Genomic DNA, 26,392 nt, shown 5'->3' with positions numbered 1-26,392 from the left:
CTTCAAATTGTAAGAAAATAATAATGAAATCATTTCAACGTTTGACTTAAGGTTGAAATTATTAGGATCATATAATGTCCTATAAAATGGCCAACTATTTGACCACAAAAAAAATTCCTTTTTATTCTTCACTCGTCTGATTTACATCATCTATGTTTTAATATTTTGATCACAACTACTTCCCAGGACCGATTGGATTCATTTATAGCGGAAAACATCTGTAGAGGATTAAGCTGATTACTGAATAAAAATTTCAAAGTAACAACTTTCTAGCGTCAATCAAAAACATCAACTAGAGAAAAAAAACAGCGCTCAAAAACACAAAACATGTAAGGAATGACACAAAAATTGATATTCAACTCCTAAGTGTGGCTCTCCTCTGCAGCAGCTTCGAAGGTCTGGCCAGCAACAAGGTCCGGCACATCATCATCATCTTCTTCTGGTGCAGTATTAGAACCAGCACCAGCTCCAGGTCCCTCCTTCTGGAACTGCTCTGCCAATTTCTTCAAATTCTCCAAGTTATCAGGACCTGAAATTTTTCACAATAAACCTCGAGTCAAGTCAGTTTTCCGAGGATGCCAGCAAGACATATACTACCAAAAGGAAAAGGGGGATGCATACCCAATTGTTGAATAATTTGAGGGAGAATATCTTGCAATTCTAGAATAGAATTAAAAAAAAAAAAGTCAGTATGCATTTTAGAGAATTGGAAATAAACGTGGATGTTCCCTCTATCCAAATAAACGCCACGGAAAATTAAAAGAGAGGAATAATTTAAGAAGCAACTCAAGTACCCAATTACAAAATCAGTAAGCCCTTTGATGATCATATAACAGTTTTAAATTTTACCAACGAAAAATAGACCAAAAAACACAGTTTCCTAGTCTAGCATAAACACTAACAGGAGCTCTCTAAAAGATACCCTGAAATAGTATGTAAAATTCCACATCATAGAATATGCTAGAATAACAATGGATTTGAAAACCCATGTTAACTTCCTAATTAAGAGAAAGGAAAACATACTCTTGTTCTGAGGAGTGCCACTAACAACCCAAGTGTTGGCAGCAATAGATGCTTGAACTATACACAGAAGGAAACACTGGTAAGGACCAAAGAACAAAAGAAAAAGGAAAAAAAAATCAATTGGATAGAGAATTTCAGCAGCCTGTGGGTACCTTTAGGATTAGTGAACTGGATGACTACATCCTCCTTGAAAATATTCACCTCCTCAATTGCAGGAATAGCATTCACCCCAATTCTCTTCAGGGTGCTTTGCAGTCTTTTGTCATCTGTGGTGGTAGTCTTGTGAACAGATTTCTTCTTTCTGCAATTAAGGGCATAATTATATTTATTAATATTAAAGATAGGCATAAACAAGCAACCTATACAGTACTTGCATTGCAGGACCTAAACTTTCCAGTAAACTATGTCGTGATTTAAAAAAGACCAATTGAAGTTGATGTGGTCATTTCTGAGGAAGACAAGTAACATAATTTCCAAGAGGAATTTTGTTTCTCCTTAAAATTTACCCATTTCCCAGGAGTTAAATCCCTGAGACAAATGAAAAACAAAAATCATCGTTTCCATGAGTGAGGACCAATAAAATCTGTCTCCCATTGCAGAAGCATATGGTATTAGGTATCCACAGCATGTCTCACAGGAGAAGCTAACAACCCAGCTTGAAATCCATAAGTGTTCTTCCATGGAAATGGCGTGGCAACAGTAACTCTAAAATGACAAGCTAACAATCAAGTTTACCACAAAATCCCTCTCCTTTATGAGTGCAGTAAACCTCTGTAATTCCTTTCACGAAAAAAAATGCACGCATTTAACTAATGAACAAAAAAAAAATAGCATAAAGCATCACAGCAACACAAACCTTCTCATGGTACCTTTCCCACCAGTTCGGACTGAACCAGCCATCTTCATTAGCTTTTCCACATTCATCTGTCATGAAAAAATAGAGGGTAATGCCCATTAAACCCTTGTTTGAGCCACATTATTTTCTTTAGAATGCATTTTTGAATAGTGTATTGATAGGAAATGTGTGGTTAAAAAATAATAAAAAATTTTGAATTTGCGTGTAATATTATTTTATTAAAGAATGTGTGGTTGAAATGACATCAAATCATTGTTTAAGAATGTATTTTTTTGAAAAAATGTGGCTCAAACATGGCCTAAGTATTAACAATTTCAGATGTCTTCAGATTGCTTATTTTCAACATGCCAATTTTTCAAGGCAACTCCATATTTCAAAAGAATCTTAACAACCAATGTCTTCATGGAGAAAACTTCCATAGGTCAGGTCCTCTTAAGCTCGTCATAATTATCATATGAAATTTTGCCTCACAGGGCACACAGACTAAAACATATGTTGCCAAAAAAAAATCAATAATAAGTTCAAAAGTATGATTATTCCACATAAAACACAGGTATTAAATCAGGCACAACTTTACACTAAAATATTGTTTTCATAAATGACAGTCACTTTTAAAGGCATGTCTTGACCACAATCATCATAATTATAAGCCAGGGCATGATGACTAGATGTGATGAAGTGGAAGAAGTAACTCCCAAATGAAAATATGTACTAATATCTTGTCTTTCACAACTGTTAGTAAAAGAAGCAATAACATAACTAAATAATACTGAAAGTAGAAAATAATGAATTAATTTCTCTTGCTTTCTTTTTAGGCAAATAAGTTCTTGTTAAAAAAGAATGCAGCTGCTATAAACAATATATGTCTGCTTATTTAACAAAAAAGATGAACTAGCCGCATTTTTTAACATTTAACCACTTGACGAACAACAATAACAACAACATTGCTGCAAGAAAAAAAGGGGACTTACAAAGAAAAAAAACACTAGCATAATCACCATAGTAAAAACCCAATTTCCAAAACCGTGAATACAATGAAAAGCACGGAGTACAAAAGACGATGAACCTTACATTACATGTACTCAACTTTTAAATAAAAAATTAATCAGAAAAATAAAAATGCGTATTAAAGCTCAATCAGTATTAATGGATATAGATATACATACACATACGTAATAATTCCGAAAAATACTAAAAAGAGGGGGTATATATTTGATTACCTCTGGGACCGGTGGAGTATTAGATGTGAAGAGGCAAAACGAGGGAAACGAGTCGACTGTGAAATAGGGGAATAACGGAGAGGATAACAAATAAAACCCTAGTGTCGCGTATTTTAGTTACTCGCGCATTCGGGGGTAAATTGGATATTTGAGCCTTTTACCATGGGATGTTTGTCTAAGCTTATGAATATGTTTAAGCATAATTATAACGAAAGGAAATTACTTCTTTTTACTGGAACTAACTTGTCTATTTTTAATTTTAAGTAACAAAAAAGCTTCAAAAATATTTTTAATTCATAAAGTAAAATTTTAAATCTTTCACAAATATCTATGCGAACAATACTTAACTTTTTAGCTATTATTCACTCGACAAACCTTCCACTATTATCCAGAATCAAACCCTAGCATCCCTAGCATGTGGTGAAACTTGCCTCGTAACTCGACTTCGAATCACATGCAATAAAATCACTATTCAATCATGACTTAACGTCGACGATAATAGGATTTTATAGGAGATTTTTTATTTTAAAGTTACATATGCCTGCATTTCAAATTATGAAATGTTCGGACCCGTGTTGATGCAATTTGGAGCCCCACCCTCTATTAGCCCTATTTATCGAGCTCGTGGGCTTTAAACCCTAGTCCCAGGCTTTTTGGGATCAAGTCGAGCGGGGTCGAGCCCGAATACTCCTTTAATATTTGATCTTGTTTCTTTCTGTAGAAGGGAAAAATATATAACTATAAAATTTGTGCATAAATTTTTCTGTTGTGTTACATGTGCATCATCATTTATGGATTTGTTTATCAACAAATGATGCAACGAGATATGATTGAGTCATAATTTAAACAACCAACTAAAAAATTAATTTTCTCCACTCTCTTTTTAATACCTCACCAACCCGTAAAAGAATTTGTAAATAGTGATTATTGATTTTGACTTGGATTAAAATCTGAATTTTAATGTTCACAAAAAAAGAACTTCATTTCTCTCTCTCTCTCTCTCTCTCTCTCTCTCTCTCTCTCTCTCTCTCTCTCTCTCTCTTTCTCCTCTTTTCTCTCTCTCTCTCTCTCTGACACTACTTTCTTTATCTATCATTTGAAAATCATAATTCTTATTGTTAAAAAAAATTAGATGGTCACATTTTGTGATCTCTGATAAAATCTCGTGACTCAAAATTTAACTAAATTGATCACATTCACAATACCATATAATTTATAGTCAAAGTCACAATTCATATAAGGTCATAATCGCAAAGATACAATTGCAAGCCATAATAACATATAAATGTATGGTAACAATTTCGAACGAGTCATGTTACAATTGCAAAGAGAAAAACATGCGCCATAAATTGTAAATTTAGACAAAATCACATATTTTTATAAATCAAAACCAATTTATCGATCACAAATTATCACATTAACCGATCACAACTTATTTATTGGTCATGAATTACTAGGTAACAACCTATTTCGATCATAAATTATTAAATTAGTCACAACTTATTTATCGATGATAAATAATCAAACTAATTGATCATAATTTAATTTTCGATAAAAAATTATCAAATTAATTGATCATAATTTTCTCAATTAAAATGGTTATAGATTATCCTTCATCTTTCCACCTCATCCCACACCTCCACTATCGTCGCCACCAATTCCACCTTGAACGAACCACAACCACCACCGCTTGCACCCCATCATACCCATTGCACTATAACTACCACAACACGCCCGTAGACCTTTACACCATACCACCACCACTGCGTATTCACACTACCAAAGACACGACATTAGCCACCAGCACCACCATGTAGATCGTAATCCACCATTGCAAAAACAAAAAATGCACCACACATCCACAGCACCACCATAACCATTTTTTGACCAAATTAGACGCTAACGACACCACCTTGATTTTTTTAGACATTATGTGATTATTAATAGTGGCCTCGTTACCCGAATCATAGGTGGATTGAAACCTCGATATATGCGCCCACAAAATTGAGGATGTTGCCATGGAATCAAGACATGAGGTTAGGAGATTGTGGGTCTATTAAATACCTCGAAAACTTCTACATATAATTTGTAGGGAACACTACATAAATATGAAGGTTTCAAAATACATTTCCACAAATAACAACTTATGGATTTTTTTCAAAACACTCGGCCGGTGGGCACATTTTGTGATGTATGATAAAATATTGTGATCTATAATTTAATTAATTAAGTCAAGGTCACAAAAACACACAATTTATAGTTACAATCACACATTAGACATAAATTATACAAAGTTATAGTCACAAAGTCAGAGTTTGTGACAATTACATATTTAATCTCAAATTACACATTTATAAGGTTTAATGATAATAATTAGTCATATATTATTTAATTTTGTCACCACGAACAATGACCAGTACCATGGGCAGATCTAGTATGTGGCCGCCCTAGCTGGATTCGTCGGGGAGAATTTTTTTTTTTTGTTGGTAATAGATAAAAATTTTAGGTTATATAATTGGTAGTTTATTTTATTTTCAAACATCTTTTTTGCTTAATTGGTTAAAGCTTCATTTTATATATTGTGAGTCTTGAGTTCGATTCCTTCCCCTCAGTTTCATTGTGTAAAATTTTTATTTTTACAATATTTACCAAAATTAATTTCCTAAGGAAAGGATTCGAACCTATAACTTCTAGAATTAGGATGATTGGAAGCTTAACCATTATGGTCATGGTTGAATTTTGAATCTAAATTTAACAAAATAATATATGTTAAGACTTTACAAAAGGTTTTTTTTAAAATATTTTATACTTTAATAATTTATAAGATATGAGTTATGAGTATTGAGTTTTAATTTATATGTTATTTGAGAATTTGTTTATTGTGAATTGTGATATAAAAAATTAATTTGAGTATCGTGAAATGTGAATATTTGATTCATGAAAATTAAAAATGAGAAATTGGGGAATTTATAATTTGTAATGAATTGGTGTTGAGAATTGAAACTTTAATTATATTTTAAAATTACTTTTAATTTCGTTTAATCTTTGATTAACGTTCAATTCTCATACTAATTATGAAATGATTTTTTCAACTGAATTTTAATCTAGTTTTTGTAGTGGTGTATCTAATCTTTCAACCACTTTTAGCCAAGCAAACGATTTATTAAGTATTGATAACACAAAGAAGTCTTATATATCATGTAATTTATATTATTTCGGATTGTATGGAAATATAATATGATATAAATATACGATTTTTATGTTTGAGTTTATTTACATATAGATTGAAGAAATTTTAATATTATTTAATTTAATATTAATAAACGATATCGCTATACGGTCGTTAATTATCGACAGACAACGGCCAACGATTAACAGCCGCCCTAACTGAGTTGAAGTCCTAGATTCGCCACTGAGTCCAGTACTTGTATAATGGCCATTAGTGGCCGGAGTTGGCTATGGCTGAATTGATTCTGGTGGTTGAATTGACTTTGTCCACAAACCTAGCGATTAGATTTTGGGAAGAAAGATGATGGGTGAGGTGAGCTGGGATGGAGTGCGGTATAAAAATACCAGATTTTTGATTAAAAAAATTATTAATACCTTATTTTTCAAATTGAAAAGATAATTCTCATTAATTTTAAGGTATCGATCCACCCCAACCGTCTAATTAATGATCCAACACTTTAGCCCCTTCGACATCATAGTCAAGACGGATTACTATCCAATCTTCTTACAAGACCAATTATAAATCTTTTCAACAGACATAGAATAAGAAAACTTGTACCAAAAAAGAGACAAAAAGAACGGTTTACCGTTGAGCCCGTTAACGGTGTGTCCATAAATGTCTCAACATCCAACCAAATGTCTTTTTAACCAAACTCCAAATTTCTCTCTCCCCATTTAAATTATCCCTCTCTTTCACCACCTTCAGAATTCCTCTCCGCCAGGTAAACAGCATATGAATTCATTCGTTCACATTTCCGAATTTCTTCTACGTTCAATGTCGTCACAGTTGCGCGCGCACACACGTACATATATGCGTCTACTTATTATTGCTTTAAAAGCCCATAATTCTTAGTATGGTTGATCATAAGGAGAAGAAAATGTTCATTTTAAATAATGAATGCAAAATTTTTGAAGACTGTATTCAAATGTTATAAATGTGATCTAATAGAAGCTTTTTGATCCAACGGTGAAATGTATATGTTCAAACTGTTTCGTTGTTTCATAGTAGAGTAATAATTGATAACATGTCTTGTATTGGCTTGAAAAGTCCTTTTTCTTCATTTTTTTTTATTAATGCTGCTATACATTTATGTATGTATTTGTAAAATTGATGATTGGATGTTTTCGATTATTAATGTTGTTTGTGAAAATTGGTTTCTCAGACGTGGAGGTGAATACGTAGAAAGAATGAGAGGAGACAACGTCGTCGTGGCATTGCACAAGTGATTAACTGAACAAGTCAGAGGCTAATAAACTTATTGAAAGGAAAAATTTTAATTTAGAATAAAATGTCGTCGAATGTGGGGAATGAATCATCAGGGCACCAGTCGATGCTGATACGACGCCCTTCGCGTAGTGCTGCCAACACTGTGTTCTCCATGGAGGTTTTCGATAATGAAGTTGTACCATCGTCCCTCCAGTCAATTGCCCCTATCCTCCGTGTCGCCACTGAGATCGAGGCTGATCGCCCTCGCGTTGCATACCTGTGTACATCCAAATACCTTTGCACCTTCAACACGCACAGCATATGGCACATTTGCACATATTATGAGCATATTTATTTCTATTAATCAATTTAATATTACATACCAAACAAATATGAAGTTATTACATTATTAAATTATTTAAAATTCAAATATTTGATCAATGAAATCTAGTTAAATTCCTCCTTATTTTAATAACAGTCTTCGAAATAAATAATTTTACTTCTACAACAAATGAAAATAATTTTATAAAAATGAAACTTTAAAGCTTGATTGAGCCACATTCTTTGGAAAAATACATTCTTAAATAGTGATTTAATATTATTTCAACTACATATTTTTCAATAAAATAATATTACACGTAAATTCAAATTTTTTCCTTATTTTTTAAGTATACATCCTCAATCAATCTACTATTTTAAAATATATTCTTTCAAAATAATGTGGCTTACACACATAATTAAATTTTGGACTAAAACCCTCGTTTGATCCTCATAAATAACTTTGCAAGTTGACTTATTAGCACGGCACCGCTCAAACGTGTGAATCTATTGTCAAATATCTCCAACATTTTCATATTAATCGAAAACCTTCCTTTTAAGATTTATAAGGTGAAAAAAAAATTTTTCCTTCTATTTTCTCAATAAATTATTGTGAAATGGTGAATACACTTTCTTATTTAATTAAAAATAAATAAAAGAAAAGAAAAAAGAAATGGAATTAATTTCAACTATATCCTAATTTTTTTTTTTAATTACAACTAGTCCTCGGTAAAATAATTAAAAATTAATAATTAAAAATTAAAAAAAGCCCTTGTCTCCCAACAACCCTCTTCCCACCACCACCACCGCAGCCATCGCCGTCGTCGCCGGACCATATAAAAGTGACGGGTCAGTCTAGGTTCTTATAACAGACCTCTTTTATGGCTATGAATTGCTGTGTGCTGTCTAATGGCCCTAGAAAAGGGAATTTTAGATTCCAGTGTCTCTGCATCTGAAAGATCTGATATCAAAGTTAATTTTGTTGGAAAGAGGAAATGGAAACGAAGTGCAATTGGAGATGGAATTTCAACAAATGCCCAGTGGGAATATGTTGAAAAGGAAGAGTTGTTTCAGGGTGATGGTAAACGGCCTAATCTCTCAACTTCTCTTGCCCGGCAGTGTCTTGTCAATGCATTGTATTTATTGGAATGTTCTAAGTAAAGGGTATTCTAAATCAGCCCAGTGAAGCTGCTGAGCATTTGATGATGTATCTGGTGGGAGCAGTGTGGAACTTCCATACACTCAAGTGGATTCGTAGCCAAGTGGTAACCTAGACTGACCCCATCACTTCTATATAGTCCAGCGGTGGCGGTGGGATGAGGGGTATGTGGGAAGAGGGTGGTGGGTATGTTTGTCAGTTCACAATAGAAATAGAAGAGCATAAGAGGTTTTCGGCAAATTTAAAAAAGTAGAGGAGTATTTGGCAATAGGTTCATAGGTTAGGGATATTGTGCCAATAAACCTTAGAAGTTTTACTTATTAGTTATTACAGTTGCTATTTTTAGTTATGTGAGCCGTGGCAATCTGCAATTACATGAACAGTTATATAAGTAAAAGCGAATTATGAACTGTTTTCTAGTTCTTAATGCTTTGAAGGTTGCACCTTGCTTAGGAAGAAATTTCATTTTAATTAATTTTCACAAGTGAAAACCTAAAATTTTCCAGGAAAGTGTTAAACAAAAAAATTGGAATTCTTTTCCCGTAATTTTGATTGTTTTTTCACGAAAAGAATTTGTGACATAGGTCGATTCTATGCACTAGAGAAGGCACACCGACTGGACCCAAGCTCCAGTGGCCGTGGTGTTCGACAGTTCAAAACTGGCCTCCTCCAAAGATTAGAGAGGGTATGTAGTTATTTTTATATAATCGGCTAGGTTTTTGGGTGATTTTTCATAAAAACAAAATTCTGGCACCCTCTTTATTCTTTGACTATTACATGTTTGTTTCTTTGAGTATTGGGTTCCGTGAATCCGACTGTTGGTTTGAGTTATAAGCGGATCAACTTTAAAATAGTTTCATAATTTTGGGCTCTGATATTATATTGAGTTTTGGGTTTATCGTTTCAAATTCTGTACTCTGTGATAGTGCAGTGTTCCTTTGAGGCTTTATAGCTTATCCATCTAAATCTTTGTGTACCATTGGTTGTATGACATTGCCATTTTTTCCTTTATCAAAGAATCGCGAAAGCTTTTCAATTTTGTTGTTTTCTTTGATAATTTCTTATCTTGAAGTGTGTTTGTTCTGTGTATTCCACCAAACTATGTGAAAATTGAAAATTATTGGTGGCGGCTCACTGGTGTGTTGAGTGGTGAGAGTAATTTATTTCCATAAATGACTGAGAGTTGAGATTTACCAACAGAATTTGAGTTCCTTGGGTAGTTGGAACGTGAAGGTGTTGGGGATTAAACATGTTGAGCAGAGGTGGGAAAATCCTCTTTACTTTTAAAAATTATTCTTGGTGTACAGGACAGGGATTCATAGAATTCCTACCAACTACTCACAATAGAGGGTGGGTGGATATTTTTTGGATAATTTTTTATACAGGTGGGCGGGACCTACCAGATGTGAGTAGTCGGTTGTAAACCCCTACCTGTACATTAGGAATAATTCTACTTTTAATTCTGGTCTTTTGGAGATTTCGGTTCCTTAGTTGTATATTTCTGTTTCTTTATTTATTTTCAATATTAAGTCATTATATTTTGAAGAAAAATCAATTCATTTTTAAAACTGGACTCGTTTTACGGCAGAACTCTTCATATGAAACCTTCCGGAATCAAATGAATAAAATAACCAAATGATTGAAAATCTGGCATGAAATGGGAAGTGGACAGTGATAACATTTCGACATAGTATTTTCCCGGAGTGTTTCAATTTATAGTTTAGATGAAATCCCAGTTATATTTTCAAGGACTAACTTGTTGGAAAACTCTTATGCAGGATAATAACTCCAGTCTTCCTGCTCGTGTCAAAAAGACCGATGCTCGGGAAATTGAGAGCTTCTACAAACAATACTATGAGAAATATGTTGTGGCACTTAGCAAGGGGGAACAAGCGGATAGGTACTGGAAACATATTGGTTTTATAGAATCCATCTTGCTGCGAACGTAAATGTTTTTACATTTTAGGCTCATTATTCTATTATCATTAACTTTCTTCTAACAGAGCTCAGCTCGGCAAAGCTTACCAGGCAGCCGGTGTGCTCTTCGAGGTGCTTTGTGCTGTTAACAAGACTGAAAAAGTCGAGGAAGTTGCTCCTGAGGTTTGTTTTGACAGTAATTAACTAAATTATACATTATGTAGAAATTGAAGGCCGAAAGCTCTAAATCATGTATAAATGTTGGTTGAACAGATTATGGCTGCAGCAAATGATGTCCAAACAAAGAAGGAAATCTATGCTCCGTATAACATTCTTCCCCTAGATTCTGCTGGGGCATCACAGTCCATCATGCAGCTTGAAGAGGTGCCACACTTGCACTATTCGACCACCGGCATGCATATATGACTATAAAGATAGAGTTCCTTAAAAAATACTAAGAAATTGCACTCTTTATCACTGCCAGGTGAAAGCTTCTGTAGCTGCTTTGTGGAACACAAGAGGCTTAAGCTGGCCATCCTCATTTGAACAGCATAGACAGAAAGCAGGGGAGTTGGACCTTCTTGATTGGCTGAGGGCCATGTTTGGGTTTCAGGCATGTCTTGTTGAATCAGATATTGAGATATTTATAGATTAGAATTGATTAGCATAAAAACTTTTAGTCAATGGATTGTTTTGATTTTACAGAGGGATAATGTCAGGAACCAGAGGGAGCATTTGATTTTATTGCTTGCAAATATTCATACAAGGCTCATCCCCAAGCCCGAACCATTAAACAAAGTAGGTATTCCTCTATCTGATTATTCTCCAAATGTGTTGCAACCTCAAATTTTCCTTCTAATGACATCTGTATCATCCGTCTAAGTTGCATGGACACGGACAACGTAGGGTGTCGTCCATTAAATGCTTTAAAATTCAATTCATGTATCATATCTTTATTTTCATAATTTTTAATATAGGACATGGTGCATGCTGCATGGCATCTGGCATCCAGACACTTACCCCGGGGTGTTTCTAAAGCATCCCTTGAGTGTCCGTACTATAAAAGATAAATCAAAAATGGAACAAGGGCACGTCTTGTTGAATACATGTCCTTGAGTGTCGGATACGGATATGCCACCCTAGTAGAAGTGTCCGTGCATCATCCCGTCGTATGTAGAACCTAATATTTTTTGTGCATTTTGGATTCATTTGTCTTTTTTAAACCGAATGCTTTCTATTACACGTTGCTGGTGTATTTATTTTTTTGTTGATGATAAATTACAAGCCTTCAGTTCTCCTTCTCGTGGTGATACTTGTTTGATATTTTCCATGTTTAAGCCGATTTTCTGATGTGCTCTGAGCATCTTATTCTCAAGTAACTTGACCTCTAAGTGGGTGTATGAATATATCTAAACTTGGGTGGAAGAAAATAATTATTGGTTTTACTCAGCTTGATGATCGAGCTGTTAATGCACTTATGAACAAGCTTTTCAAGAACTACAAAACTTGGTGTAAATACTTGGGAAGAAAACACAGCCTAAGGTAAGCTGATAGAGGTTACTTTTCCTTTATTTGGGTAGTTTACTTGTTTAAAATGCCTATACATTTTGATGTTACTGAGGCGGCCCCTTAATGAAAAATATATGAATCTTATTGCTTGTAGGCTCCCTCAAGCCCAGCAGGATGTGCAACAGCGAAAGATACTTTACATGGGCCTTTATCTTCTTATCTGGGGTGAAGCAGCTAATGTACGCTTCATGCCAGAGTGCCTATGCTACATTTTCCATAACGTGAGTTGTTCATTCATCTTTGTATATTTGTTACAATTAATTTGTTGATTTTTTGTACATGTTAATCTCAATAATTAAAAACTGTTTTAACACATATTTCTTGCTCTATTGCATACATGTTCAGATGGCATATGAACTTCACGGTCTCTTAGCTGGAAATGTCAGCATTGTTACTGGTGAAAATATCAAATCTTCTTATGGCGGAGACGACGAAGCTTTCTTGCGGAAAGTTATAACACCCATTTATCGAGTGATTGAAAGGGTAATCTATCTTGCAGATGAATCACAAGGTTGTAGAAGTCCATGTCTCTCTGTTTCATAGGTAACAAAATGGTGCTTATCACGTTGCAGGAAACCAAGAAAAGCCAAAATGGGAAAGCCCCTCACTCATCCTGGTGCAATTATGATGATCTGAACGAGTATTTCTGGTATGAGATTAAAAATGTATATTTCAGTACAGATATTGAAAAAGGGACGTTGGCTTGCTCACCTTCAATTTCCTGAGAGTAAGGTTTGACCAATTCTTTGTAGGTCATCAGATTGCTTCTCTCTTGGTTGGCCAATGAGTGATGGGGGTGAATTTTTCAAGTCAACACAAGATTCGGCAAAGGTAAGATCTGTACTCTGTGCAGAAGTTCTCTCTCATATGAATTGATATTTTGCTACTTGGTTTAAAATGATTGCTGTTCCAGGGAAAGCAAGCTCCTCAAAAAAAGCCAGGAACAATGGGGAAATCATTTTTTGTCGAAACCCGGAGCTTTTGGCATAACTTTCGAAGTTTTGATCGTCTCTGGACATTTTTTATACTTGCTCTTCAGGTATCTTATTCCAACAGATAAAAGACTATAGTCGAGATTTCCTCCGCTCCTTTCTCCAGGAGATTGTGCTAATGTCGGGGTTGTTCTATTGCAGGCCATGATTATCATTGCATGGAGTGATGTTTCTATATTAGATATTTTCCAGAAGAATGTCTTGTATGACTTGTCGAGCATTTTCATTACGGCGGCCTTTCTTCGCTTCCTTCAGAGTATGATATTCTTGTTTCTAAAGCTAAGACAATGACATCGAGGAACGATTAGTTATTAATTAGGCTTATACTATCTGTTTGTAGATTTAGCTGATGAGACAGTGAAACAACTTCTAGTTGAATTCATATGGATTTAAGTTTTAGATCTTGAGTTTTGATTCATTATTTGATTGAGAAATAATTTCCCCTCGAAAATTTCATTCAGGTATGTTGGACCTCATTCTAAACTTCCCGGCATATCTCAGATGGAAGTTCACTGACGTATTGAGGAACATTCTCAAGATAATTGTCAGCCTTGCTTGGTCCATCGCCCTTCCAATATGCTATGCACACCAAAAGAATTCATTTTCATTTGGCAAGATCAAAGATATTCTCTCCTTCCTAGATAAGGTTAAGGGAGTGCCTCCTTTGTATCTCATGGCTGTAGCTGTGTACTTTCTACCAAATCTACTTGCAGTGGTTTTGTTTCTTTTCCCAATGCTACGACGTTGGATTGAGAACTCGGATTGGCTTATTGTGAGGTTTTTCCTATGGTGGTCGCAGGTGCATCTATTATTCTCCTGTCTTTTTCTATTCTTATGCAAGTACTCCATCTTTAATAAACAAGTACAAATAACCGTAAAAACACACAAGTGTTTGTCAGAATACATCTGTTATTTCAGTAGATAAGGCTGATCAGATATGATACTCAACTTCAATATTCGATTGTTTATTGACTGACAAAGTGCTCTGAGTGGACTTATTTTTTCAATTTTTAGTATGTGCTGAACTGAAAAGAACACATCTTTCTTTTTCAATCTTGGCGATACATGAATTTTCTCTTATGGTGAGAAGAAAATTCCATTTGTTATTTACACATGGAATATATGTTAGAGTGGAAGAATACATCCTTCTGGTCCAGTAAGCCTCCCCTTCTGAAAGTGATATTCGTTTGGTTAAATTATTTGCCTTCTCTTTAGTGTTTGCTCTCACTTTTTTCTGAGTTTAAATTGCTTACATGATAAACCATAACACTATTTTTTTCTGTAACATTTTACTCCTTAGCTGAAGTATTTCAGCTAGAAATAATTTGTTATTTTTTAGTTTCTGTCCAACCGCATTGTTAGACAAGCACTAGGTTTCACCTTCACCTTACTTTGATGTCAATATTCCTCAATCTATTCACCAGCTTAGCATCATCAGTTATTTGGAATTTTGGACTTTGTATCATAAATTTTGCACTTGTTCTTGTCTTGCATTTCTACAAACAATCAATTAGTAGAAGTTCTCAGTTTCTTCTTTATAGTTACTATTTGAAAATTGAAATGTTTGCCTCTCCCTTTCATGCTTTCATACCTTCACCTTTTACCATTGTTGCCTTTTATTTTCTTTATACAGATAATGTGATTAATCTGAAACGACTATGTTTGACCTTTTGCAGCCTAGGATCTATGTGGGAAGAGGAATGCATGAAAGTCAGTTTGCACTAATCAAGTATGTAGTCCTTATATTGCCTACTCTTTGACTCTGCTTCTTTTTATATCTACATTGACTGTATTTTTCATCTTATTAACTGATATCAGGTACACTATCTTTTGGGTACTGCTTTTATGTTCAAAATTCGCATTTAGCTATTTTGTCCAGGTAGATTTCACACCGTCAAGACATAAATTGTTCATAAAATGTATGATATTGGGGTCAGCTTCCCAATTTAATGTCTTGTTTGATCCAGATAAAACCTCTGGTGAAGCCCACTAAAGATATAATGAGAATCCGCCATGTCACATATGCTTGGCATGAGTTGTTCCCAGATGGTACGCATCTAGTTTTACTGTTTTTATTCATTGACATTTTATCAACTTGCAGCTTGTTGACAATAGTTTCATATGTGTAGCTAAGCACAACTATGGTGCTGTTCTTTCGCTTTGGGCGCCAGTTATCTTGGTGTGTCTTTCTTATCATTAACTTGTTTTCTCTTATACTATATTCATATAGTATATTATTAATAACATGTTCATCCTCGTGGTTGTTCATTAGAAAACCAAAAAAACTCGATTCATTTAGAATATTAGAGTTGTTTTCTTTCCTTTTTTTCTTCATTCTAGTTTGTTGTCCATGAAAAAGTACCTCAGAGATGTTATGACTTTTGCAGGTTTACTTTATGGATCCTCAGATTTGGTATGCCATATACTCCACCATATATGGAGGTTTTATTGGCGCCTTTGATCGTCTTGGTGAGGTATGAGCCTCCATTAAGCTCATTAAGTTTTTGCTTTTGTGGTCTTCATCGTGTCTCCTGTCTCATCATATTCATTCAAATTTAAGATCCCATTGTTTCCACCTGCAATTCATTTGGTCTGAGGAATAAAACATGAGGCTCTAGAAATGTAAACTCAGTTGCTTCCTGCATTAAAGCCGCTTTGTCAAATTGGATTAGTTCCCACTGAAAGAGCTAGTTACTTTTTATATCTAGCCATACTAATTTTTGATTTCAGTGACACTGATATACACTTGCCTTTCCTTAGATACGAACTCTGAGCATGCTAAGGTCACGGTTCCAGTCTTTACCTGGTGCATTCAACACTTTTCTAGTCCCTTCGGACAAAAAGAGAAAGAGAGGGTTTTTTCTCTCAAAGAACTTTAATGAGGTTTCTCTTCATCCTTCCGTACATGATTGATTTACTACACCTAAATACTGGGTGATATCACCCATTCTGAATATATATGTATGTATCATTTTCAATATGTACAGGGTTCAACAAGCAAGAGAAGTGAAGCTGCTAAATTTGCTCAGTTATGGAATGAAATAATAAGTAGCTTCCGCGAAGAGGATCTCATAAGTGACAGGAAACGATCCTCAACTGTCTTCATTCTTTTTTTCATATTTGTCTTTTGATTTATATATCAAGATTCGGTCATACAATAGGAATTGAATTTGATCTTCTGAAACTCCAGGGAGATGGATCTTCTTTTAGTTCCTTATTCTTCAGATTCTGGCCTGAAACTAATCCAGTGGCCGCCATTTTTACTTGCTAGCAAGGTAATTGCAGTTTCATTGAATCTTTTGCATCAACTTTCGGTATTTCTTCTCTGACAAGCTTGTATTGTAGATCCCAATTGCATTGGATATGGCAGTTCAATTTCGATCAAAGGACGCTGACCTTTGGAGGCGTATATGTGCTGATGAGTATATGAAATGTGCTGTTATTGAATGCTATGAGTCATTCAAACATGTTCTGAATGCATTGGTCATCGGAGAGACTGAGAAAAGGTTGTTCATTATACTTATCATGGAGCTAATTGACAAGTTAATGCAATATATATTTAGCCTGTGAAAATATGCACGTTATTTTGAATTATGCTGGTCTACTTCCATATATGTGTATACATGACGTTCATATAGTCACATCTTTTCAATGTGATCAATTTTGTTGAATTATCTCCAACTTCGTGTTTTCTGAATCCACATCTTGCTAAGATTAATATCCACCGTTTTAGGCAACTGTGAATTTTCCACTGCATATAGCCCATGGTCTGAGTACCACCTCTGTCTGATTCGTCACTTTGAGATTTTCTTGCTATTCTAGCATTTATACATGCTTCCTCTAATTCAAAAATCAAAGGGAAAATTAAAACTCACATTTGATTTATGACTATAAAGTATTAAGAATCTTTTTCCTACATTAATTGAAGCATCTGTAAACGTTTAAAGAGACTAGGCAATATCTTTGTCAGCATTACAGTTCTAATGTCATCTTTTATGTAACAGGATAATAGGAATCATAATTAAAGACATTGAAAGTAACATATCAAAGAACACATTCCTTGCAAATTATAGAATGGGTCCCTTACCCGATCTTTGTAAGAAATTCGTGGAGCTTGTAGAGATGTTGGTAAGTTGTTTCCATTAATATATCATAAACTTAATTTTTCATTTCCCTGAAATTTAAACCTTTTTCTGTATTGCAGAAGGATGGTGATCCGTCCAAGAAAGATAGAGTTGTTTTGTTGCTACAAGATATGTTAGAAGTAGTTACTCGTGACATGATGGTGAATGAGATCCGGTTGGTTAATTATTTAGTATTTAGAAGTACTAGTCTTACTATTCTTCAATGATTTAGGCCAGTATGTGTACTATTTCTTATTGATTCTTGTAAAATTTCTTTGTTTTCATTGAATAAAGTGAGCTGGCTGAACTTGGTCATAGTAATAAGGATTCTGGAAGACAACTTTTTGTTAATATTGTGTTCCCTCCTCCAAATACAGCACAATGGGAAGAGCAGGTATCTAAGCACTCAAAACTGTGTATATGCGTATATATACATAAATATGGAAACATGGATGACCACCAAATGTGGGACATCTATTTTGGTGAATAACTGAAGATTAATACGAGTGTGTTTTTCACAGATACGACGTCTTTATATGCTCCTAACTGTAAAAGAATCTGCCATTGATGTGCCAACAAACCTTGAAGCACGCCGGAGGATAGCGTTTTTCACAAATTCACTATTTATGAATATGCCACGCGCACCTCGAGTTCGCAAAATGCTTTCATTCAGGTGCAGCCCATAGTCCTTTACGTGCAAGCAAAGTTCATGTTTTGAACTTATTGATAAATATAAAAGTAACCAAATCAATTGGCATGGCAGTGTCATGACTCCCTACTACAGCGAGGAGACTGTTTATTCAAAGAGTGACCTTGAAATGGAAAATGAAGATGGCATATCAATTATATATTACCTTCAAAAAATTTATCCAGGTTTGAATGATGATCACATATTTGCCCTCTTTTTACAGTGCTATTTCTTTATCTCATGTTATTCTAATGTGGTTTGCTTATTCTGTTTACTAACCATAATAATAATTCATTCAGATGAATGGAATAACTTCATGGAGCGTCTAAACTGCAACGAACACGAGGTCTGGGAAAATGAAGAGAACATTTTGCAAATACGTCATTGGGCCTCCTTGAGAGGACAGACTCTTAGCAGAACAGGTTATTTGGGTCTCTGTTCCTCCCCATTCTCTTTTCCCCAAAATTGTTAGTTTGACAATATTTATTTGTTTTTCAGTCAGAGGGATGATGTATTATAGGAGGGCTTTGAAGCTTCAGGCTTTTCTTGACATGGCCAGAGAAACTGGTAAGCTGTAACTTCTATCTTAGATTTACAAAGGGATTGTATTCTCACATCTCTAGTTTTTATGAGCATGATCGAAATCAACAGAAAAGATGGTTGTCATATGATTTTTAGTGATGTTCAAACAAGCATATCACATGAATTGCTTCGTAATTTTATTTCTGTAGTATCCTTGGAATCTGTCCTAAGATGTCCCTGGCACTCTGTATTTTAACTATTTGTGTCTAAACTGAACAGAGATACTTGAAGGCTACAAAACTGTTTCAGTACCATCAGAGGAAGATAAAAAGAGTCAGAGATCCTTGTATGCTCAATTAGAAGCTGTAGCTGACATGAAATTTACATATGTAGCCACCTGCCAGAACTATGGGAACCAGAAGCGGAGTGGAGATCGTCGTGCAACTGACATTTTAAATTTGATGGTGAAGTAAGTTCTACATTTTTTTGATAGAGTGCAAAGATTCTCTAGTTAGGATTTCTCTTTACTTAATGTCTTAATGAGCTCATCTGATTTTATATCTTGTTCCGCGTTCCCTCCGTGCAGTAATCCATCTCTTCGTGTAGCTTATATAGATGAAGTTGAAGAAAGGGAAGGAGGAAAAAATAAAAAAGTTTACTATTCCGTATTAATAAAAGCTGTTGATAATCTTGACCAGGTAATTATCTTTCTTATATCTAGTCAAAACACTAAGTTGATTTGGTTGTACCTGAATCGCTGACCATTTTTGTTCTTCACTGAAGGAAATCTACCGCATAAAGTTACCTGGCTCAGCAAAGATAGGAGAAGGGAAACCTGAGAACCAGAACCATGCTATTATTTTTAGTCGCGGGGAAGCTCTTCAGACCATAGATATGAACCAGGTAATGTGTAGAAGTTTTGATGTCATTACACTGCCTGGGATTTATTGAATCAAAATAATATAGTTTTCTGTTTCATTTTGTAGGACAACTATCTGGAAGAAGCTCTTAAGATGCGAAACCTACTTGAGGAATTTAATGAGGATCATGGGGTGCGGCCTCCTACTATTCTCGGTGTTCGTGAACATGTCTTTACTGGAAGGTTGGATGCTACTTTTGAGCTGTTAGTCAATTAACACATTCAATTTTAGCTATATCTGATGTGATATCACATCTTAACTACAGTGTATCATCATTGGCTTGGTTCATGTCAAATCAAGAAACAAGCTTTGTCACCCTTGGTCAAAGAGTTCTTGCAAGACCTCTGAAGTATGTTTACTTTCTCTCGTTTTTTTATGAATTCATATACTTTCGGAATAAAACTGCATCATTTTTTGGTTTAAACTGCATTGTTTTTTGGTTTATGTTCTTCAATGAAAGATCGCAAGATCAGATAGTAGTCCTGCAGAGATGTCAACATTGACTACCTGCTTTCAAAACCATGATGTTAGGTATAAAGAATTAAGCGAAGCAATGGAAAGGTTCCAACTTTACTGTAAAGTTAAAAAAGACTGTAATCTTTTGCATATAGATGGGAGCTCAAAGTACCGGAAACCTCATCCCTTCATTCTAGACCATGCTTCAGCTAACTTCCAAGACACTACATTTTGCACATCAGCTACCCTTTGCTATGCTTAATATCAGTTCCAGCACCCTTGTGAAGCATTGACACGCCAACACGTAATTGTACAAAGAAGTAGGACAGACACATTCATACCTTTGTGATCTAACAATAAAATTAATCTGTTCAGACCCATCTAAAATTTGTCTGCTAACACTAACAGCCTGTTTATGATTCTGTCTTTCTCTAACTGGTTTTGTTTAGGGTGCGGTTCCACTATGGACATCCAGATGTGTTTGATAGAATTTTTCACATTACCCGTGGTGGCATAAGCAAAGCTTCTAAGGGCATTAATCTTAGTGAGGATATATTTGCCGGTGAGATATTAAATCACACATTTTGCTACCTTTCTTACATTTCTACTTGCTCTCTAAAATATACTTCACTTTTTTGAAGGTTTCAATTCAACCCTGAGACGTGGAAATATTACTCACCATGAATATATACAAGTTGGAAAAGGACGAGATGTTGGCCTCAACCAGATATCATTGTTTGAAGCCAAAGTTGCATGTGGTAATGGGGAGCAAACACTCAGCCGTGACATCTATAGACTGGGCCATCGTTTTGATTTCTTCCGCATGTTGTCATGCTACTATACAACAACTGGTTTTTATGTCAGCTCAATGGTAATTCTTTTTATCTTCACATATGGTTTGTTAAATCTGGAAAAATAAATAATTGGGACTAAACAATACTTATTTACATCATATTATCTACTTGGAAGCGTAGATATCATTTATTTTGTTCAAGAAGGGCATAGAAAATGAAGTCTTAAATGCAACTATTCTCTGTCAGAAATTCAAAAACAGCAATTAAAAGTTTTTTTCATCTTTCCTGAGAGGGGGATGAGTTTAAAGCTAGCAAATAAGATTAAGTATTGTATATTTGTCCTAAAACTATTATTTACTGCCCTTTCATGTTTTTTTAAAAGAAAAAAGATGATGTTGCATAAATTGATGAATTTGAAGAGCTGAATTTGGTTTTCCCCATGGAGCGTTCATTTTCTTTTCTGCAAATTGGAATCAGTAGTCCTTTATGTGCCCTCCAGTTGTAAAATTTTCTGCTGAACCTGGTATTCCTTCTTGATATGTAGCTTGTGGTCCTTATAGTCTATACCTACTTGTATGGAAAGCTCTATCTTTCACTTAGTGGCATGGAGACTGCCATAGTCAAATTTGCAAGATCAAAGGGAGACAATGCTTTGAAGGCTGTCATGGCTTCACAGTCACTTGTTCAACTAGGTCTTTTGATGTCACTTCCCATGATTATGGAAATCGGACTAGAGCGGGGCTTTAGAACTGCAATTAGTGATTTAATAATTATGCAGCTTCAGCTTGCTTCTGTCTTCTTTACTTTCTCTCTTGGGACGAAACTCCATTATTTTGGGCGGATAGATGGGAGCTCAAAGTACCGGAAACCTCATCCCTTCATTCTAGACCATGCTTCAGCTAACTTCCAAGACACTACATTTTGCACATCAGCTACCCTTTGCTATGCTTAATATCAGTTCCAGCACCCTTGTGAAGCATTGACACGCCAACACGTAATTGTACAAAGAAGTAGGACAGACACATTCATACCTTTGTGATCTAACAATAAAATTAATCTGTTCAGACCCATCTAAAATTTGTCTGCTAACACTAACAGCCTGTTTATGATTCTGTCTTTCTCTAACTGGTTTTGTTTAGGGTGCGGTTCCACTATGGACATCCAGATGTGTTTGATAGAATTTTTCACATTACCCGTGGTGGCATAAGCAAAGCTTCTAAGGGCATTAATCTTAGTGAGGATATATTTGCCGGTGAGATATTAAATCACACATTTTGCTACCTTTCTTACATTTCTACTTGCTCTCTAAAATATACTTCACTTTTTTGAAGGTTTCAATTCAACCCTGAGACGTGGAAATATTACTCACCATGAATATATACAAGTTGGAAAAGGACGAGATGTTGGCCTCAACCAGATATCATTGTTTGAAGCCAAAGTTGCATGTGGTAATGGGGAGCAAACACTCAGCCGTGACATCTATAGACTGGGCCATCGTTTTGATTTCTTCCGCATGTTGTCATGCTACTATACAACAACTGGTTTTTATGTCAGCTCAATGGTATTTTCTAATATGCAAATCATTATCAGTAGTACTGGAAATCATGGTTCATTAAATCTGAAAAAATAAAACAATTAGGAAATTAAAACACCACTTAATGCGACATTAAACAATGTCACGATACTTGTTTACAGCATATTAATATCCACTTGAAAGTATGTTTATCCTTCATTTTGTTTGAGAAGGCCAAGAAAATGAAGTCTTCAATGCAACTATTCTCTGCCAGAAATTTGAAAACAACAAATATATAGGTTTTTCCTTGTTTCCTGAGGGAGGGCTGAGTTTAAAGCAAGCAAATCTAAAACCAAGTATTGAAAGACTTGTTCAAAATAATTATTTTATACGGCATTTTTATTTTATTTTATTATATTTTTTTTCTGGTATTATTGAAGAAAAAGATGACGTTGTGTAGATTCAATGGGTTTAAAAAGCTTCTGCATTAGGTTTTCTCCCTCTATTTGTAAAACACTCTTATCTTCTATAACACTGGGTCCAAGCAGAATGGAATGTTCAGTTTTTTCATGCAAATTGGACTCTCTAGTTCTTTATGTGCCATCCAGTTGCAAAAGTTTCTGCTGAACTTGGTAATTTTACCTTGTAGATTGTGGTCTTTATAGTCTATGCTTACTTGTACGGCAAGCTCTATCTTGCACTGAGTGGAATGGAGACGGCCATAGTCAAATTTGCAAGATCTAAGGGAGACAATGCTCTAAAGGCTGTCATGGCTTCACAGTCGCTTGTTCAACTAGGTCTTTTGATGTCACTTCCCATGATTATGGAAATTGGACTAGAGCGGGGCTTTAGAACTGCAATTAGTGATTTAATAATTATGCAGCTCCAGCTAGCTTCTGTCTTCTTTACTTTCTCTCTTGGGACGAAGCTCCACTATTTTGGGCGGACAATTTTACATGGCGGAGCTAAATACAGAGCCACTGGACGTGGTTTCGTTGTGCGACATGAAAAGTTTGCAGAGAACTACAGAATGTACTCAAGAAGCCATTTCACAAAAGCGCTGGAACTGCTTATTTTGCTCATAGCTTATCAAGTTTATGGTGCAGCAGCTCCGGATTCTACAACTTTCTTTCTTGTCACCTTTTCGATGTGGTTTCTTGTTATTTCCTGGTTGTTTGCACCTTTTCTTTTCAACCCTTCTGGATTTGAATGGCAGAAGATAGTGGATGATTTCGACGATTGGACTAAGTGGATAAGTAACCATGGAGGTATTGGTGTTCCAGCAAACAAGAGTTGGGAATCGTGGTGGGATGAAGAGCAAGAGCATCTTGAACACACTGGTTTGTCAGGGCGGTTCTGGGAAATTGTTCTCTCTTTGCGCTTCTTCTTCTACCAATATGGAATCGTTTATCATTTGAACGTGGCCAATGGCGACAAAAGTCTCATGGTAAGGATACAAAATTTTCTGGGATTTTGCTGGTTGTCTTGCTTCACAATATCTGAGTCTCCATAAATTTTTCAAGGTTTCACTTGAAATCATTCTTCTAGTATCTGTCAATTAAATAAAAGGCTTGATTTGGGACATGAAACAATTCTAAACGTTGGATATGCATCGATGTCTTTTTTAATCAGGTGGATTAAAGAATACTCAATACTCAATCGTATTAACACAGAACAATTGAAATCTTGTCATTTGTACAATCCAGTCCTGTGTATCAAATTTTGTTTCAGAGACATTAGAAATGTATTAAATATCCATTTATTGTCTAACATGCTATTGTGATTACAGGTTTATGGTCTATCGTGGCTGGTTATTGTTGCAGTGATGATAATTTCAAAGGTCAGTGCTCAAACCCTAAATCAATCTGTTTTTTTATAAATGTAATATGCACATGAAAACCTCAAATTGCTATACCTTGTCAAGAAGTAATACATCTTTCTATGCAGATTGTGTCCATGGGAAGGAAGAAGTTCAGTGCAGATTTTCAGCTAATGTTCAGACTTCTCAAGTTATTCCTATTTATTGGGTTTATAGTGATCCTTGTGGTACTCTTCACATTCCTAAACCTGAGGACTGGAGATATTTTTGCCAGCTTACTCGCCTTTCTGCCGACAGGATGGGCTCTTTTGCAGGTACGTTTTACATCTTGACTTTTTTTTAACGGAAAATATTTTATTTTTAAAAAAGTCATTCCTGTGCACTCTTTAAATTGCCATCTTAATAAATTTATACTATCCACTTGATAAAATAGACCGTGTGTCTCTATGTCTGGATAATAGTATGCTACTTGAGGTCTCAGTCTCTCTTGTAGCAAGAAAACTCAACCCTGCTGTATAATAAGAGCTCATCGAACTAGAATAGCCCAATACACAGTATTGTGTATCTTGATTTCAGCAAAGCATTAATAAATCTCGACTTGTAATAAATTACGGTTTTCTCTACTCTACGCAGATAGCACAAGCTTGCCGGCCTATAGTGAAGGGATTGGGAATGTGGGGGTCAGTTAAAGCTCTAGCAAGAGGGTATGAGTATATTATGGGATTGGTGATATTTACACCCGTGGCGGTTCTAGCCTGGTTCCCATTTGTCTCGGAATTCCAGACCAGGCTGCTTTTCAACCAGGCCTTCAGCAGAGGACTTCAAATCCAGCGAATTCTGGCTGGTGGAAAGAAGCACAAGTAAAGACACACACAACCTTACAAGATTGCATATTGGGAGGACCAGAGGATGATGTAAAATAAGCAGCAGTATTTCGAAGAGAACCTCAAGAAGCAGACACGGTATACTATCTATATTTGATTCGCAAACACGATTTCTGCTTCAGAATCTTGATATAATTTGTTGATATATAGTTATCAGTGTTCTACAAAAATCTTTAAAAACAAATGTTTTTACATTTTAATGACGGTTGTACTACATGTACATAATGGTTTACATATACACGATGTGGTGAAATATGATTGGGTCAGCATTTCTTCTACCAAAAAAAAAAATTTCTTTCTTACTCTCTTTTTGACCTCATCTGTACATAAACCATCATGTACAAGTAGCATTATTCTTTCGAGAGATACTTCACATCCATGTATACTTGTGTTATATGTACAGCAAAGCTTACAATATGTACTGACTTTCTATTAATGTAGATTTGGTGATATATATACCTCAATGCTTACAGTATTTATTGTCTATGGGTTATATTTCAGTTCATTTCTTAAGTATGCACGCATTTCATACATCTGAAGTGAATTATCTATGTTGGATATTAGTGGTTTTTATAATTTCTAAAAAGACTCGTAGCTATAATTTTACTACAAAATCAATGTAAAGTTAAAGAGGGGTTCAATTTTTTACTGCAATGACCGCCAGGTTCTGTAGGTGGTGTTGATTTTAGTGAAGATATCATCCCTAGTCCTATTCTGTGTAACTGTAAAAACCCCACAGCGCAAGACCGCTTCTCAGTCATTCGACCAGCTAAGCACCATCGGCTTGGTCAATCTTTACTTGACCAACTACTTAATACTATGTAAGCTCATCAAACAAATGATTTACTCTACTCTTCATCAATTTAAACATTTAGACGAAATAGTTCAACGTTCAAAACTCAACAATTGTGTCTCTCTCCAGACGTGCCACAGGCTGCCTCTGCTTTCTTTAGGTACATCTCAACATGCTCAGAGGTGCCGAGCCACCATACGGAGAATTGAAAAGGCGCGGACCGGGGTGGACTTGAATAATTGTTGGGAGTGTCAAGAAAATATTATTATCTTAGTTCTTGGAATCAATGTAACAAAGTACATAAAGATGAAATCAGCTACTGGGAAAGTTTAATAGAAAACATCAGAGAAAGCTTAATGCAACGAATAATGCTATTTATCCTCACTGGAG

General features: G+C 35.2%; 2 protein-coding genes across 2 annotated transcripts; one reads left to right on the top strand and one right to left on the bottom strand.

Annotated features, from left to right (window-relative positions):
- Positions 1-219: 219 nt before the first annotated feature.
- LOC111397058 (nascent polypeptide-associated complex subunit beta-like) lies at positions 220-3,207 on the bottom strand. The gene is made up of 6 exons (XM_023023759.1): positions 3,100-3,207; positions 1,880-1,947; positions 1,176-1,324; positions 1,024-1,080; positions 622-660; positions 220-529 (listed from the first exon to the last, which is right to left on the bottom strand). Exons 2-6 carry the CDS (start codon positions 1,945-1,947, stop codon positions 363-365), a joined length of 480 nt encoding a protein of 159 aa, XP_022879527.1. The 5' UTR covers positions 3,100-3,207; the 3' UTR covers positions 220-362.
- Positions 3,208-7,485: 4,278 nt separating this feature from the next.
- Positions 7,486-25,500, top strand: LOC111397057 (callose synthase 5-like). The gene is made up of 42 exons (XM_023023758.1): positions 7,486-7,815; positions 9,596-9,696; positions 10,790-10,911; positions 11,015-11,111; positions 11,202-11,312; positions 11,413-11,541; positions 11,634-11,726; positions 12,379-12,470; positions 12,592-12,718; positions 12,843-12,980; positions 13,070-13,146; positions 13,250-13,328; positions 13,411-13,536; positions 13,631-13,745; positions 13,951-14,288; positions 15,166-15,218; positions 15,308-15,368; positions 15,457-15,538; positions 15,619-15,668; positions 15,877-15,963; positions 16,250-16,372; positions 16,477-16,571; positions 16,680-16,764; positions 16,835-16,995; positions 17,494-17,617; positions 17,694-17,788; positions 17,908-18,007; positions 18,135-18,286; positions 18,377-18,486; positions 18,601-18,723; positions 18,800-18,868; positions 19,103-19,292; positions 19,410-19,521; positions 19,607-19,726; positions 19,810-19,925; positions 20,009-20,092; positions 20,649-20,761; positions 20,841-21,070; positions 23,156-23,953; positions 24,296-24,346; positions 24,454-24,639; positions 24,959-25,500. The coding sequence occupies exons 1-42, from the start codon at positions 7,617-7,619 to the stop codon at positions 25,187-25,189; spliced, it is 5,745 nt and encodes a 1,914-aa protein (XP_022879526.1). The 5' UTR covers positions 7,486-7,616; the 3' UTR covers positions 25,190-25,500.
- The last annotated feature ends 892 nt before the right edge of the window (positions 25,501-26,392 follow it).

This window comes from Olea europaea, chromosome 7 (genome assembly GCF_002742605.1).
Source record: "Olea europaea var. sylvestris chromosome 7, O_europaea_v1, whole genome shotgun sequence".
NCBI lineage: Eukaryota > Viridiplantae > Streptophyta > Magnoliopsida > Lamiales > Oleaceae > Olea > Olea europaea.
The sequence above is the reverse complement of the archived record's forward strand: the minus strand, read 5'-3'. Positions and strand labels throughout refer to the sequence as shown.